This window comes from Xylocopa sonorina, chromosome 10 (assembly GCF_050948175.1).
Source record: "Xylocopa sonorina isolate GNS202 chromosome 10, iyXylSono1_principal, whole genome shotgun sequence".
Taxonomy (NCBI): Eukaryota; Metazoa; Arthropoda; class Insecta; order Hymenoptera; family Apidae; genus Xylocopa; species Xylocopa sonorina.
The window spans coordinates 5,243,073-5,260,559 of record NC_135202.1 but is presented as its reverse complement, the minus strand read 5'-3'; the positions used below and the strand labels follow the sequence as shown (position 1 = coordinate 5,260,559).

The following is a 17,487-nucleotide window of genomic DNA, read 5'->3' as shown; positions in this document are numbered from 1 at the left end:
CCAAACACGCCGCCTCTGGTACACCGCCGCACTATAAGCCACTTCTCAGCCACTAAGCGGTCGGTGTGCGATCGCAAAAAGCCGTTCGAACCAGGCATCGTTCATTCCTGGCACGGAAATTGCGCGCGGCATGTGTGACCGCGCGAAAGAATCGACTGCCGCGGTTCCCGCGGACGGAAGTTCACGTTTCAGCTAGTTGTTAAGGCTTTAAAGCTCTCTGCTAACTATTGTTACTGGAAAACGGTTAAAACTTTACCTCGATCATTGCTCTCTTAAGTTCTACTTCTCTGAAATTTCATTTTTAACGCTCAGATTTGCACGATTGTCCACGTTATACTTCCATTCGTTCTATTTCTGATGCTTGCAGATTTAAAAATAATTCTCAAATAAAAATCGCGAAGAACTCAATGACCCGCTTGAAGAACGGGCTGCGCTTTTTTCCAGCCTCGCATAAAACCATTCCGAGGACCACGGAGTGGAAAATGTACACCGCGCAAATATGACCCAGAATTAAACTGAATACCGCGTTTCTTTCGTTGCAAATATTCTTAATCCCTATATCGCTTGAAAAAATACTCGATATTTGTTTCGATGATATTATATATCAAGTTCGCTTCGCACAGCCTGCGCACGCGAGGCTAATGAAAATCCTACGTTTAATTAAACTGGACGATCTAAGAATCACAGAAACCGGATGCGCGGCTCGGAACGAAGCCCTGGAAACTACTTCTGCCCGGAACACGACTCTAATGGTCATCATTCTCGGAAAAGGTGGACGCGTAACGGATGAACCGTGTTTAAAACAACGTAACGACGGTCCTGGCAATAATTCTGTTCACCCTGTATAATGTTATGCCGTAACTAACATACGCGTCCCGTGGATATCACCGCGGGACTTTATCGTCCCGGGCGCGGGATGGGAAACTCGTAGAAATTGAATGAGAGGCGACGCTACACGACAGGACCGTGGTTAGATTATAATTAGACGACCGCAGCGGCGAAGCTGGCCCGTGTTAATAGCGAAAGGAAGGAAAAAGGAGGGTAAAAGTTCCGATTCGTGTTTGCGCGTGAACGAGCGTTGAATTCGGCCTGAACGAGGGCCACCGCGCAGGTAGAATTCGTGTCAGCGAGGAGTAGGAAATTAAGCGGTTTATCAGTCAATTCAGCGTTACCGTTTCGTTCGTTCCCGGCTAGCTCATTAATTATACTGTTCTCATTGTTGGGCAACGGGGCAAATTACCAGGCAAATGAGAATGCATAGCAGTTTGTGCGTTTAAATGAATTTATTCGACGGCTGGGTGCGCGGAACACCGGATCAATTGACTCTCAGATGGGGCTAGTTAAAACTTAAGCGGAATTTAAATTCGAATTCGCGCCTATATCGGACGCCAGCTTAGAGTCCTGCCGGAAATTTAATCGGGAAATCGGAACTGGCGTTCTACCCTTGACGAAGTCCTTCGATCGACGACCAACTACTAAATAATCACAACAATATCGTTATTCCAATCGCCATCGATCAGTCTGCTAACAATTACAAAAAGTTTCGGAAATCTATTTCGCTAGCTCGCAAAACGAAAGAAGTTCTCAAACAATCGTAACGTTGGTCGTGATGACTTTGACAGGCTGTACTAAGATCTCTGAATGAGGCCAGCAAATGGCTGCGCACGTACCAGCAACCCCTCGCACCACCGAATCCTCCTCGACTTACATCGACGAATGCGAAATTAAGAGAACGCCGCGGAGGTTGGCGCGGCGAGTGTCCAATATTTAGAGAGGGGTCTACTTTTCAGACGGTAAGACAACAGGGGGAGAGCTCGATATCGATTTTCACGGGGACAGATGAAAGAGGCGGAGAGGAGGCAAAAGAAACGAGCAGAGAGGAGAAGAAGACGATGAAGAATAAGAACATAATGGTCCATTCTTCGGCAAGCTGCGGAATAACCGGCGCTAGAGCGAAGGGAAACATCGTGACGAGGCGGAGAACGTCTTCAAAGTCCCGTGGCGAGGATCCTTTTAGGGAATTACGAAGTTATCGGTAAAGTTCCGAAAAGGGGGGCACGCCTCGCGGCATTACATTTAATAACGTCCAATAAACGCTCCTCATCCCCCGTTTTTCTTTTATTTCACTTTTTTTCCACTCTCTCTCTCTCTCTCTCCCCTCTTTATTCATGTTCCCTTCCATCCTTCTTCCATTAAACATCCTACCTGCTCGCCCACCGCCTCTCCAGCGCCGCGATCCTTAAACGTTCTTACCCGTGTCACGTTAAGACGATCGATTAGGCTGCCCCCGCGCGATATTATTTATCCGACGCGAATCCTCCGTCAGCGGCCGGGAAACTGATGTCGGCCAGCATCCGATCAATCGGTTTTATGAGCTGTCGTTGAAGCGACGGTACCTGGCAACTTCCGCGAAAGATGGATGAAGAAATTTCGAATATCGTTGTTTTTAATAGAGAGCCGTGCATTGCCGCAGGATTCTGTGTACGTTTGCGTCAGCTTAATTGCTGGACGTGAAGCAGCGACGATGATTTATTAGGCAACTTCCAAGTACAGCATTTTTCAACCCCTCGAATATCTGATAACGAAGATAGGTACGAATAATCCGCGATATCGTTCAGCCTAGCTCCACTTCCAAGTGTTCAGGAAGTTTCGATTTTCATTGATCGATTAGCTACTACGTTAGATAAAAAATATACTCTCATCTCTCAAATCACAACATCGTACCTCGTGTACGATTAATCATCTCTGCGGCAGGACTGTACATCCATATCCACGAGTACCGTTAACGAATCAAATTACTACTAAACGACACATTGTCTCGAACCAGCGGGACTGTCACTCGAGCGAATTTTGACTAAGCGTGCCTATTTTTCACGAACCCAATTTTACCCTGCGCGGAACACAAGTCCAAATGACAACGTCTTCGACCTCTCTGCTCCTAACGAAGATGTTACTCTTACCAGTAATGAATTATATGAAAACGTACGCGTCGCGAGTAATTACGGGCAGCGACAAAGTAACATACAGATATTTAGTCCGCGCTTCTGAACAGGTTCCAACTCCGCAGTGTGCATCGACTGGGCTATTCGATTCCGCTGTTCTCATTCTAAATCCACGGCGGCGACCATCGAGCTTGGTGTTGAGGCTCGCGATCCCTAGGTGGTGTTCTCGCCTCCGCCTCGCTCTACTTCGCGTTACTTCGCGCGGATCGAAATTAGCTTGGAAGTGAAGCGAGCGGGGTCCAGCGAGGCATTCCGGGCGGCTTCCGCGCGCGAAACACAGCCGCGCCAAAGTGATCCGAAACGTTTTGCCCGTGTTAACGTAGCGGGGAATGCACCCTGGATGAAAAAGTTCGGGGACGGAGTTAGTCGCGCGGAACGGAATGAAACGACGGCCCCAGGGTGGGACAGCCCGCTGGTGTCCGCCTGTATTTATAGCGCGGATTCTGCCTGCCTGGCAACCGGCCATCGCACTGACATCTCTTGGGCATCTTATGGGGAATGTCTTCCGAGCTGGTCGCGAACGCCATCGGCAACCATCAATTTCGAGCGTCTGCGTCGCGCGATGAACACGTTTCGCTTTCTGATCGAAGTGTTCCAGAATGAAATTCTATTGGACGAACAAGTTGCGTTGCACGGCTCGTAATTATGGAGATGGATAGATCCGTGATAGGGTGGGTAGGATTAGAATTTTTCGAGGAAGATCGATGGTTTCGACGATACTCGCGACGAAGTGCACATAATTCTGTGTAACTTATGGTAGATGGTTTGCAAGGTTTATTTGGAAGACGTAGTAATGTGGAGAAGCAGTGCGATGTTGTACGGCGGAATCTGTCGTTGATTTCCAGCGAAGCCAGATGTAAGACGCGATGCACGGTATTACTTTCCAGAGCCTCATCGGTGCCCCGGTAACTCCTTTAAACCACGTTCCAGCCAGAAATGTATCTGGACGATATTACTTTTGAGACTATTCGGGTACGTTTCTCTACCAACGATACAGGACACGACGCATCGTACGATCGGGTCTGTTGCTCTTATTTTTTCCATTAAGAAAATGAAATCGCCATCTCATTCGGAAGCCACAATAAATTTCGAGAAAGCTAAAAGGAAAAGACCAAACTACTATATATTAGAATAATCCAAATGTATTACTTCGATTACTATCCAATCAAATTCTTAAAAAAAATTCCATTAAAATGTTCGCCGTTTCCTTTACTTAAAGAAATGTCACTGTTGAGAACTTTTCAGCGAGCGGACATTCACCCTATTTAACAAAAGCTTGAAGAGACACACGTTGGCGACAGATAGAAAGCTAAGAAAACGACAGACGACCGGAAGTGGTCGGACGATTAAGAGATTCGTGAAATCGCAGCGAACGATCCCGCGACGGATACATTTGGACGTCGTATTATGACGTGCAGTTCGAAGCGGGTCGTTTATCCAGGCCGTCCCGTAGCCTGTAGGGATGAATCAGAGTCGAGTCCGATCGGCAGCCGTTCGCGAGCCCGACCTGGCTTTTATTAGACCGGCTGACACCGAGGATCACTGCCAAACTAGGACCGCGCGAACAATGGCTTCCTCGTATCGGGCCGCGGCCGTTCGAAAATAACCACGACCACCGTCTTGTTTCCCGTCCTGGTCCCTCGCGCGCGCAAGTCCATCGACGAAAAAGGAAATGCCCGATCGCGCGAGAAATACCATGGTTGAGCGACGATCGAGCAACGGCACGAAAGTGGGAATACAAAGAGGAACGACGAGGATGAGAATGAACATTACTGTCGTCGAGTCGACGGACTTGAAGAGGAAAGGGAGACGAGAGGTTAAGTGGAATTCGAAGATTTCTGGACACTTTTTGGGTGAAAAAGTCCGCTCGACGAAGAGTGCGTGTCCCGAATTCAGCGTCTATGCAGTCGTCTCGATCTTCGATCGCGTCGCAGCCTGGGATTCCCAGACTGGCCCTGGGAACGCGATCGATGACAGAGAGGTTCCCAGAGGCTGGAATTTCGTGGACGTTGCGCTCTGGCATTGGAACTCTTCGACTTTCTGCTCTGACAATGAAACGCTGAGGCATTGAAATACGAAGCTGCTACGAGATCCGTCTTCAAGATTCCGTATAAATTCTTTAATAATTCTTTAATGTGAATAAAATTAGTAACCGAACACTCGCATAGATCTCTCGCTTCCAACAGAAAACTAAAAATAAAACTAATTGTGAAATCTAGATCTTCTTTTATTCTGCATTTAATATTCTTATCTAAATCTACTTGATACAAATGGCTTTGAACAAAAAATAATTTCATTCATTCGGAAGCCACTTCCATTTCTACAATAAACGTCAGTTTACTGGAACTCTTGCCTGACGTGCACATAAATTGATAGTCCTCGAAAGGTTGAGAGAGGATGGCAAGAAGGAGTATGCTCGAGCCAATGGATTCAACGACGAATGACGATTTTCGTTGGAATGCGAAGAAAACGTGTTATTACGCATTAGAGGAGGGTCGATTGGAGTCGATGAAATTGAAGGTATTGTGCGCGGCGGAAGTGCACGTGACCTGCGACAATGTTCTGCGGAGGGCCGAGAAATCCGTCGGGAGAGAGGTAGGAAATGACGCGGAAGGAAAGTCGATGGGAACTTCGAAAATGCCAGGTGATTCGGTCAATGGCCACTTTTCATAGAGCAACACGGGAAATTGCCAATTGATATGTACATAACTGAATGCACGAGTAAATCGTGGCGACAACAAAAGAAGAACATTCTCGATTGGAATCCAACGCGAGGTCCAATCGAGTACGATACTCGATTTCTATGGCCGCGTCCTGAAAAGATTACGAGTATTATTTTATTCGTGGCATGAATGGTCGTCAGAAACGAACACGCGACGAGGAAAATAATCAAGGATTAATCCCAGATTCGTGTTGTCTCAAAGCGAATGAAAATGTTCGATGCTGTTTCAGATGCGCTATGCGCTCACATTTACATTCGTTTCAGTATCAAATACATAATACGAGAATCTTAAATATTAACCAATAGAAAGACTGTTATTATACAAATATAATCCTATCGTTTCTTAAATGAGGATTTAAATCACTACAGATCGATACACTCGACCGGAAGAATTTAAGTATAAGCTACAAAAGTAGTATCTCACACTTCTCCAAGTAAAAACCTGGTTCCCAAACAGTTATGAAACTAACACAAACCAACACTTGTTGATACCCACTCTATAATACCATTCATTCTACAACTTTGCCAGCATCAGCGCACCAAAACCGGATAAACGAAAGCACTTTCCCAAACACATCTTTAGCATCCGACAAACACAATACACCAGGTACAGCTGAAATTAAAATAAGCCGAGGAACAAGCAAAACGCAGCAACTGAAACAAGCTTAAACTAAACGAACTCGCGAAAGGAGAGAGAACCACCCCGCCTCGTCGACAAATTAAACAGGACCCCGTTCGTCGATGTGGAAGAGCCGAAAGATCGTTAACCCTGTCAGCGCTAATTATTTTTTTTTATTATGGAAAACATCTGCTTTTTATTCGTTATTAATAATGGAAAGCTGAACGCGGTTCGCGAACAGTGATTCTAGGTTGTTACGAAGGGGATGAAGCCGCATTCCAGCATGTTTCTCGTTCGGTTCACAATGACACGAGATATTTCGTCGTCGAAGCGGAGACACTGTTACCGTTTTACCCAGTTTTCCCTTTTTTCTTCCTTCTTTTTTTTTGTATCGATTATCGTTACCCCATAGAGGATTCTGCGAAGCTTAGCGGCGGAACGAGAGGGCTTGCTCGTAGCGACGCTCGCGCGCAATGTCCCCGGGATTAGTTCTGGCTTTAATGTCCGACGACAAGGGATTTCAAAGGTAATTGAATCGAGTACACCAATCCGTCGCGTCTTTTAAAGCCGTGGGACACCGTCGCCTAAGGACACCACCGCGATTATGTAAAAGCTATCGACTGGTGAAGTGGTATCCTTTGAATTCCAGGATCACGTTCAAATTTTTGACAGAGGGATCTTTTGTCCAATCATTGCACAACATAGAACAAACTATAAGACATATCACTGACTAATTTCCCTAAAAAACTTTTATAATTCAGACGTCAATTTTGCATATAATTTAGAACTCGAATTTCTCCAACTATCACTGTCCAAACGACTTGAATTGAAATATGTAATCTGACTAATCTGAACTGTAACGAAACTTTGAATTTCAGGATCAGGTTGAAATTTTTGGCGGATTTTTTGTTCAACCATTGTACAACGTAGAACAAACTATAGAACATATTACTGACTAATTTTCCCCAAAAAGTTTTATAATTCAGACGTCAAATTTTGCATATAATCTAGAAGTCGAATTTCTCCAACTATCACTAACCAAACGACTTGAATTGAAATATGTAATCTGACTAATCTGAACTGTAACGAAACTTTGAATTTCAGGATCACTGAAATTTCTGACGGAGGGATCTTTTGTTCAACCATTGTACAACTTAGAGTGAACTACGAGACATATCGCTAACTAAAAAAGTTTTATAATTCAAACGTCAATTTTTACATATAATTTAGAACTCAAATTTCTCTTTAACTATTACTAACCAAAACAACTTGAATTGAAATATATAACCCGACTATCTGAACAATAACGAAACTTAAGGTCACCGAGAAGATATCCTGCTTATAGAAAGAAGAGGGTCGCGGTGAGTTCAAGTGGCTTCGATGCACGGACGGGTACATGCGTTATCCGGTTAATTCTTTCTGGCTGGCTCGACGAGCAGAACCGGAAGCGATGTCTCTCTTTTCGTGTCAGATGGCCCGTACTCGTTGGGCATGTCGATTCGGCGGGCCTAGCCGTTTTGATCTGCCATGCGGAAGGAACCGATCGCTATGAAACGAACGCTACCGTACAGCCACGCGAACCGAACCTCTAATCGAGTGGCTGAAGATCCGGTCCTCGCCCACCCCTTCGCCTCTCACCCTGTTTTTGTATACACGTATAACGTCGCTAGAAGGAAAGGTAGTCGCTCGTGAACATAATGAACGACATTTCGCCCTTGCCTACTCTCACCTTCTCTTCCCTTCGAAGGCGAGAGGGGGTGGGAAAAATCTGACGGCGTAAATGAAGCGTCATCGAGCGTAAATGTGATCGAAGGATGGAAGATTATTGACCGGAGATTCGAAAACAGACTTGATTGCAAATTGAAGAGAATAGTGATTACAACGTTATGCAAAGCGTGGAGCGTCCGTATTATGCATTGGATGGTGTCTGTCTCGAACGAACGTGGTGGAAATGTTCGTGCAAAAGGTGTTTGGAATTCATACATTCTCAATTTAACGGATGAATTTTAGCTGTGATCTCTTTTGCGAAAGTTAAGCGAATAATTTGTCGAATAGAGTATCGATCAAGGGTTATGTCTTACGATTCCATTTTCAAAAGTGGAAAGAAGGAACGAGACTATAAGAGGGAAATAGAGAAAGTGTAGTATTTGTTTTGTTTTCTCAGGATTATCGACTGTATATTTGATTTCAAGTTTAATTGTCTGTCTCTCTCGCGCGCGCTCTCTGGCTCTCAAGTGAGTTTACGTGTCTATTGGATTGATTTCGATTAAATCCTCTTGAGCGGCGCGATAATACGTGCACGTATGGAACTGGACGGGGCGGAATTTTATTAATTAATTTCATCGCATCATCGGGCGTAATGAAGCATTATACGCCTGCGGAGCTTCGTTATGCATAACTGTGAATATTATTCAAATTTAAACGGGTAATCGATAATGTCGCGTGCCTGGCTACATTCGAAAATATCAAACGATTTCCCAAAGTAATGGAAATACCGTAATATTTTGACTGAACGTTGCGATTTTAAACGATCGAGCATGCAAGATATTTAATCGTAAATTGATTGAATAACGGCACAATCTTCGTTATTTATCGAATGTAAAATAACTCGTCGGTCAATATTAATTTAACTATACACATTTATTCCTCAATATTTCAATTCAACTCTTTTGTATAATATCTAAATAAACCGCTATAAACATTACACGCGAAGCAGTCGTATTATAGAAAATATCGTCTCTTCCCTTGGACATAAATAAGGGGAAACAAATAGCATATGGTCAGACACGCGATGCGATCCTTGCAACAAGAATTATCTTTCTTCCAATTAACAAGATCTCTATAACACTATTATCGTGCAAGTAGATTCGTATAAGAAACCCAGTCTTAAATGAAAATACTGCTCCCAGGGAGGTTGGTTAATTTCTCAACGAGCCGATACGTCCTCCAATGGAGAATCGGCTGGACGAACGGTGCTCCAAATAAATCCATCGGGGGGGCGGGCATCAGAGGAGGTGCCAAGGGAGGCACTTGACGCGACACGGAGGTAGGTCATGCTGTAAAAACGGCAGCGGGTACATAATTCGCAGGCCTGGAGAGTTCCAATCGTCTACACATCAAAGGGAGGCCCCCTGTGGTGTGCACGCCGCGCGGACGGTTCGAGGCCACCTTCGCACGCACGGATAGTCAGGTGGCAACGGAGCGCGAACGGTTATTTTTAGTAGAAAATTTGTCGCTCGAACGATGCCATAAAGCGAGCCTCGACGCCGTATGTGTACCGGCCTATAGAAATTTTCACGTGTTTGTACCCACGACTAAACGCCAGTCGCCGTCGTTAAATGTGTCGACGGCGAACGGTACCGTGGAAAAAGAGCCCCCGTCCGCTTTATAATCCGCCCCGTTTGGCCTTTCGTATCATCTGACCGCCCCGTTAGCCCACCATTCGCGTTCGTTTCAAGGGATTTTCGATCCTATTCTCCCATCCGTCGACGGAGTACGAAGCCTCCAAAGAATCTCGAGGCAGGGATTGTTGAAATAGACAGTGTTACATGGAACGTGGACGTGAAAACCATGAAGACTGTATATTTGTTTAGAGTTTATATTTAAATTTGTAAGACGTGGCTCGTGCAACTTGATCATTATTTATCGTGACACTCCTTATCGCGAGCACACGAGGAAAATCGTTTAAGTTCGTTAAACAAAGGTTGAGAGAAATATGAGAGAAATAGATTGTTATCTTTTACGGCACACTGGCAATAATAGCTGTACGTGGCAATGATTGAATAGAATTTCTTCGAGGGAAACATTCAGTCGCATGTTTGCAACAAGTATAATTAGACTATCTCTTAATTACCTCGTCTCTCACGGATAGAGACATCAGATGAACTGGATAACGCATTCGACGCGAATTCAGACGCCAGACACCGGAAGATTAACAGCTCGAAAAGGAGCAAGAAAGACGTAGAAGATCGTCTTAGCTAAGATATTAAGATATTCAGCTGATCTGGCAACCATGATGCAGCAAAGATCAAGTAGCAAAGGAGCGTGTACCGGTTTGGCTACCGAAAAATCAATGGAATGTTAGTGTCCTCGTTTCTTGTCGTAAATTTGTTGCTACGCAAAAATGTAGCTATCCTACAAATTGTTATTTCCAGAAGTAGAAGCTTGGTGGATAGTTACGACGCTATGACTTTATTCGAATTCTCTTTAGAAACTTTCTCTTCGAATACTTCAAAGTTTATGCAAAATTGACGTCAGGAAACTTCAAAGGATATTTTCAAACGTGAACTTCAGTTCCAATTAAAATTCTATTTGCTTCTAACCATTTTACTAAGAATTCGTTATACCATGCACACATACAAACCTCGTAAAGATTTCGTCATCGAATGATACCTATTCTAAGCTTCCTCTCTGTAAAGATTTGAAAAGGCTGACAAGATCATGAACAAAACTAAGCAACCCTACCCGAGATTTATGGCAAATTAACGCCTACATCATTTGCTACTTTTGCGCCCCGAATCCTCCGGAATGCCGCTTCCCCTATATTAGGAAACAGCCTGTGCACACATCTGGATCACCGTTATTCGGACGTAAATTCCACCGCGATAAAGCATTCGCCCTTCCCCCAGCGCGCACCCCTATTTACAGAGGCGCAAAGCGAGTGACTAAGAGTAGCAATCTCGTTGGGGTACGTGTCGCCACGGGACAACACGTGCCGTGTAACAAACTACGTTTCCCACGTGTGTACAGGTGGGCGTGTGGGACGGTGTGCAGGCATAGAGGTCCTCGTGTATGCAGGTGCACACTCGACCGCGTGTGACGCACACATGACGTAGGTTAGGACGCGGTCAATGAAGCATCGGATACGATAACGCTGACGGTCAGGGACGACACTGGATGACGTCCACTTTACGCTGTCATCGAGATTGTTTTGCTTCGAATTCCGTTAAACAAGAACGAATTGTTTCGGTAAATTACGTTGGTGATAAACGTGAAACTGTTTAAATGAAATATTTCTGGAATAGAACGAAATAAACTATGTGGTACTGAATTCTTTCAGACTGCCATCTATTTTTTTTTTTAACAGTTTTCACTTATGATTCGGTTGGAAAGTTGAACAAAATTGTCCGAGCAACTGATGAACGATAACGAATTTTGAAACAGTCACCCGGCCAGATTGCGGACTTAAACCTTTCAAATCAATCGAGCTGGCCGAGCGAGCAACGAATTCTTTTTGTGTCCAGGTTTAATTTTCGCAAATGGATATCGTTTGCTGCTCCACCAGCCTGTGGTTTGCAGGTCAATCCGTATTTTGAGATAACGAACAAACCTGTCTTTGGCCATGTATGAAACTCGAAATTTGAAACATACCAGAAATACGAAACCACAGACACGATCACTTTTGAAGAGTTCTGAATGAAAATATTTCATTACTACCCTTTTTATAATTGTTTAGTACTCTTTTCTTTTGCTAAACATTTCCATGCTTCCAGAACTGGTATACTGAATGTAAAGCATTCATAAAGATAAAACACTTTTTTTAAGCAACATTTATAAATATGCAAGAAATTTCGCCTCACTTTTCCTTCTGTTTCTTTTAGCTTCTCTGTGCCTTTCCTTTGGCACCCTCTCTTCAGCGCAATAAGTGGCAAAAATGAAAACATTTCTCATTACTAACGGCAATACTCGTGGAACGCGGATAAAACGTAACCGAAATTTCAAAAAATTCCCAACTACAGAGATTAATTTCAGCCATCGTGGCAATTAAACAGGATCAAAGCAATCACTCGCGTTTCAACGTTTCGTCTGGGGAGAAACGCTGGCTCTCCTGCTGGACGACCGTGAGAGAGCTCGCGCACGCATTGTACGCAAGGGAGAAAAAAAAAAAAATTATTTTCGAAGTTTAAATTGCAACTAATTAGCGCGACGTTAATATCCCCTTCTCGGTCGGTGGAAAAATTCAGAACGAGCCGGTGTTTTAACAAAATCCAACCGGGTAGATGGGGAAATTAAGTAAAACACGGTGGCAAATGAAACGATTGCTACGCAGTTCATACGATTAATTAACTCTCGGCGAAATTGAAATACGTTGTAAGATACGAGTTTCCAATATTAATTTCGCCCGCTGCGCCAGCATTGCGTCCAACGAATTACGAGCTACACGTTTTTCTTGTGTACAATTGTTTTTTCCAAATGATATCCAATGCAATAAATCTCCCTATGTGATCACATCTGTGTTCGTTATATCCATACGCGCCTCCCGTTTGTTTTATTCAAATTTCCTTTAAATTAACTAGAAACTTATCGAAAATATCCTTCCACGTAACGACTAATAATTCGATATGCAAATTGTAATTTACATTACAATCAATTGAACATAAAACACAGGACTCTCTATCCAATTCGTATATACAAAATAAACATTCGCTGCGCAGAACGTAACTTTGAGTCTACAAAAACAAAGATACGACACTAATGCAATCGACAAAAACGTTTTCAATCAAACGGATTCGCCAGACCAAACAAAAAGGTCACTTTTACTTAGGAAAATTAAATTACTCCCCGTTTTAAATACCACGTACCGATCGTTCACCCTCGAGGAAAGAGGGGAAAATAGAAAGAAAAAATGAAAACCAGCCCGTTTCGCAGTGGTCCCCATGCGCGGAGGCTCGATTGTCGATTAAAAAACGCAGAAAACGTTAAAAAAAAAAAAAAAAAGAAAGAAGAGCGCGTCGCGCCGGCTGGCTAGCTGTTGTGGATGGTACTTTAGCCTCGAATCGAAATCAATAAGCCGATTATTGGTCGGGCTGAACGGAGATTACGTTGCTTTGAATTGACAACCCGACACGGGGCTCGCCGTGCGCCGATTGAATTTCGCGGACTTTCGAGACGGCCGGACGTCCGCTCCAGTTCCTTTTTCCACGTCTGATAGCGTGAAATCACGCTCAATGTAATCCTCGCGGACACTCCGCGAAGAATCGACCCTTTTGTTGCGCTCCTCGGCCAACCAAGTTTCCAGCCATTATGCGACCACGTTATTTGCTTACACGTCGCCAGACAATACGACACAGCCGCGCAGAAAAAGGAAGGGAAAAGACGCTGGCCTGAGAGGAAGAGGAGGAAAAAACGACGCGTCGATATTTTTTCAAACATCGACTATGTGTTTAACTCGTTACGACCTGATTGAATCAGGAACTATATTTTTAAAGAAGACTGCCGTTTACCACTTGCGTTATTAATCAGGGAGAATAAGAAACGATGTACAGGTAGATTGCATTTACATGTAAACAGTGCAATTATTTTATCGCTATTCGACGCAAACATGTTTCATATTCGCATATATTTGATAGAATTATACGATGGTCGTTCGTTAAAAATTCAAATCTATTAAAATTCTGCGAAATGTACGTAAAATATCGTCACAGCTATATTCCCCCAAAATGTCATCACTCGATACTCCTGTATTTACTGAAAGCTAATTTCTTTATTCGCAAGTTTTTCTCCTTGCAACGAGCGTTTTTGTGAAAACAACCACGGAATCTTGTTATAGAAGCATGTCAAAAAACAATACAGAATTCGATTGCGAAGCTTTGAAACACAAGAGAAACCCTCTGTTAATTTTACCCAAAGTTTCACGTGATAGCTATGGACCTAATTTTCAGACAGTGTCGTACGCCAAAAGTCTCTTCTCAAAGCACCACGTTATACAAGAGGATTATTCCTTTCACACTAGACTCTCGTATACCACAAATTTCTAAGTATCAATCACTGACAGACATCCAATGTATTGAAACTGACGAACACGTAAATACATTCACTACTTACGCGCGAAGAATATTATTGACGCTTGTTCACCTGACACAAACTCGACAATAGAAACGAGGAAAGAAACGAAACCGTACGACATTGCCAAACAAGCCTAATGACACTGCTATTGTCGTCAGATTTCGGTTAAAATCGATGCGTAACCCAACGCAAATTCTGATCGCTGTATTTACTTGGCTGTTAGACAGTGGGCGCAGAACCGATAGATCATCGGTAGCACATTACAGGTTTTGACGGTTACAACAATGGGACAAATGGTGGGACGTATGCCCGACACATGGGATGGTTTATTGGAGGAAAAAGATCGTGTTTTGTATTGGAGCGGCGAAGTTCTGTCGAGGGTGGCCGACAACGTAAATCAAGAAAACTCGTTGCTCATGGAATACAGCGACGAGAGCATCGACAAAAAGATCGACTCGTGGATGGAATCGAATCAAGCGCGGGTCGATCGAATTTTTAGCAAACATCCGGACCTGCCGGAGGCGTTCAAAGTGGAAGTGACGAACGAACTAGCGCGAGTGATTATCATCATCGAGATCCTACATTTCCATCGATTATTTTAACCCTCTATAACTGTAATTGTGATTGGTTGAGAGAGAGAATTACTAGTGACTACAGTGCTTCAATTTGACTTAGAAAATATTAATTAATAATTAGGACAAGGTAAAGTGTATTGATTCAGCGGTGTAGTAATGAAATGTTACGATACAGTGAAGATCAAACCAAGTGAGGGTTAAAAAAAGTAGAAACTTTCAAATCATATTACGTTATAGAGGGCTAATGTCACGTGGTAACAGCTACTTCTACTGTTTTAATTTGAATCGAAAAGATATTGACATAACATATCTTCATCAATTAAAGTATGTGAACAACAGGATGATATTCATAATTTGTGATTGTCTGTAGATACGAGAAGAATGTAGACTAAGGATAAGAAACGATTATTACCGTGGTTACAAGAACGTGAGGAAGTTCACGAAAAGGGTGGACGCATTGGGAGATCGACAGCGTAAAGTACACGCGAAACTGCAACATCTTGAATGTGTCTGCAATAGGGACGTGAAGAAGTTCCAAAAGAAATTTGGACCTCTCAGACTGAAAACGTTCAGAAACCTTGAAATAGGCGAGAAAATTATGTTTCAAGATAAGAGGCTGAAATCGCAGTTTGAAAAACGGGTATTGATTTTAATCTCATTTTTATACTCTTCCTCGGAATAATAATAATTACCTTGCATTTCTTTCTTAACACTAGGTATACGATATCGACCATAAAAATGTAGAGGAATGTGCCAGATGCGTTGACAAGTTGATAAAGATTATTGAGAAAACAGCGCTTAAGTAATTACAGTATCAATTACGAATAACTGTAAGTGACGACAGACATACGAATAATTATAAGTATAAGCTTGAAATGTGAGAGCGTCTAACAAAAGGAAACAAAACTACGATGTAGAATTTGAAATAAATTTCCTTCCTAGTGTTATGTATGTGATATTAACTATGAAAATATCGAGGAATATGCCAAATGTGTTAAAACATGTAAATAAGTAAATATAAGTGACGAATAAGATAGAAATGATTGTAAAGGAAATATTGTGAAAATGTTTAGGAGAAATTAAAATGTACAATTAATTTCCTTCATAATGATTAATATGTGATGATGATTATAAAAATGTAAAGGAATATGCCAAATGTATTAAGGAATTAATAAAGATTATTAACAAAAATAATGTTTTTACACATCTGTAACTAATCAACGACAATAATAAAATATACTGAGCTACCACGATTGAAATTACCGAGCAATACTTATATGAACGTATCTACTATCGATAAGGTTGTGACCGTGCGATAAAACAAGGGATGAAACAAATAAATTATATGAGGACAATAAAATATGTATTGCAAATACGATTACGGTTTAATATCTTCTACTGGAGATACTAATTTTTTAATGCCAATAGATGACATTTGGAGGAGCATAATGCTCTTATTTTGTCAAACGAAAAACTTTCTTGTATCATTTTAAACAACTATGTATATTTTCTTTTCCCTTCTACTGCTTTTCTCATTGCATGAACGCTTGCAATTAATATCTTTGCAAAAATTCTCTTTCTTAACCAAAATTTGTTACTCTTCCCTACATCTTCGATACCCCTTTCTTCCCCCTTTTAGTCGCCTCTTACGACAAGCAGGGGATACTGTGGATGTATTCTGATCCCCACCACACAGGGATTATATTTTAAATATCTATTAAGGTATAGAATTTAGATTTGATAAGTAATAATAAAGAAAGATTTCAGTAATTTTCGCCATCAAAAATAAAATGTTACGTATTGCTCAATATACACCTTAAGAAAAGCAACTATACAATGTTCACTCACGTATTTCTCAAGAAAATGTCTATTTCCTTTTTAACATTCGGTACTTAAGAAATACAATTTAATATCACAATAAAAAAAAAAAATTAATGTTTACTTTGTGACAAGAGATATACTCGCAACGAGAGCAAGAAAGGAAGGGGGAATCGACTAAGATGTACTGCGTAAATAAACGATTATGGTTGGTCGAGTTCAAATGCAACTTTTTGATAAAGGTGGTACGAACTTTCTCTAATCAAAATCTGACAATTGTTATCAAATATTCTTTTGCAATTCATAACAAAATGCAATGTATTTTCGCTTACCAGAAGGAGATGACAGGAAGAGGCATTCACGAAGAAAGTACGGAAGATAAGAGAAAATCAAGCAGAAATCTGTTGGGGTAGACTCTTAGAGATTCTTGTGACCAGGAAAGCAGACAGCACAAGACATCTGTATATCACATACAGGATTTCTGCGGGCTCGTGGCTGCACGTTCATATGTAACGAAAATTATGAAAAGTTCCATGAATTAATCAATACCTTTAATTATTAAATGCATGCATTCCAATAATTCATACACCATATCAACAAACGAAAAACGTATTATAACTTATTTAATTTATGTATAAATTCAATAATAATTTGTTGTTCGTGAAATAACTTTAATATACATGTGTATCTCTGTTTTGAAATTTATTCCCGCCTCAAGCAGGTTTATATATGTATATTGAATAGTTAAGACAACATAACCGAAATATGCAATCAGTTTTTCATTAAAATGGATATTTACCTGCACAGAATTCTGCATATAATGACGCTGAAGATTTGCGTACTGCGAACACTATTATACACGAAGTAATTTTCACACAAATCCAAAACTACTGCCAAAACCACGACGCCGCAGTAGCAACGGCGGTTGCCAAAAGCCGGACACTACCAAGAAAGTAGAAGAGGCGA

The 17,487-nt window shown here is 42.0% G+C and overlaps 1 protein-coding gene across 1 annotated transcript; it reads left to right on the top strand.

Annotated features, from left to right (window-relative positions):
- The first annotated feature begins 14,412 nt into the window (after positions 1 to 14,412).
- LOC143428629 (uncharacterized) lies at positions 14,413 to 15,509 on the top strand. Its single transcript, XM_076903662.1, has 3 exons — positions 14,413 to 14,685; positions 15,074 to 15,343; positions 15,420 to 15,509. Exons 1-3 carry the CDS (start codon positions 14,413 to 14,415, stop codon positions 15,507 to 15,509), a joined length of 633 nt encoding a protein of 210 aa, XP_076759777.1.
- Positions 15,510 to 17,487: the final 1,978 nt, after the last annotated feature.

Bases quoted from the DNA above. Each gene is read 5' to 3' on its own strand.
- LOC143428629 (XM_076903662.1), top strand. From the start codon at position 14,413: ATGGGACAAATGGTGGGACGTATGCCCGACACATGGGATGGTTTATTG. The intron at 14,686-15,073 runs GTGATTATCATC...GATTGTCTGTAG, and splicing joins TGACGAACGAACTAGCGCGA to ATACGAGAAGAATGTAGACT. The intron at 15,344-15,419 runs GTATTGATTTTA...TCTTAACACTAG, and splicing joins AATCGCAGTTTGAAAAACGG to GTATACGATATCGACCATAA.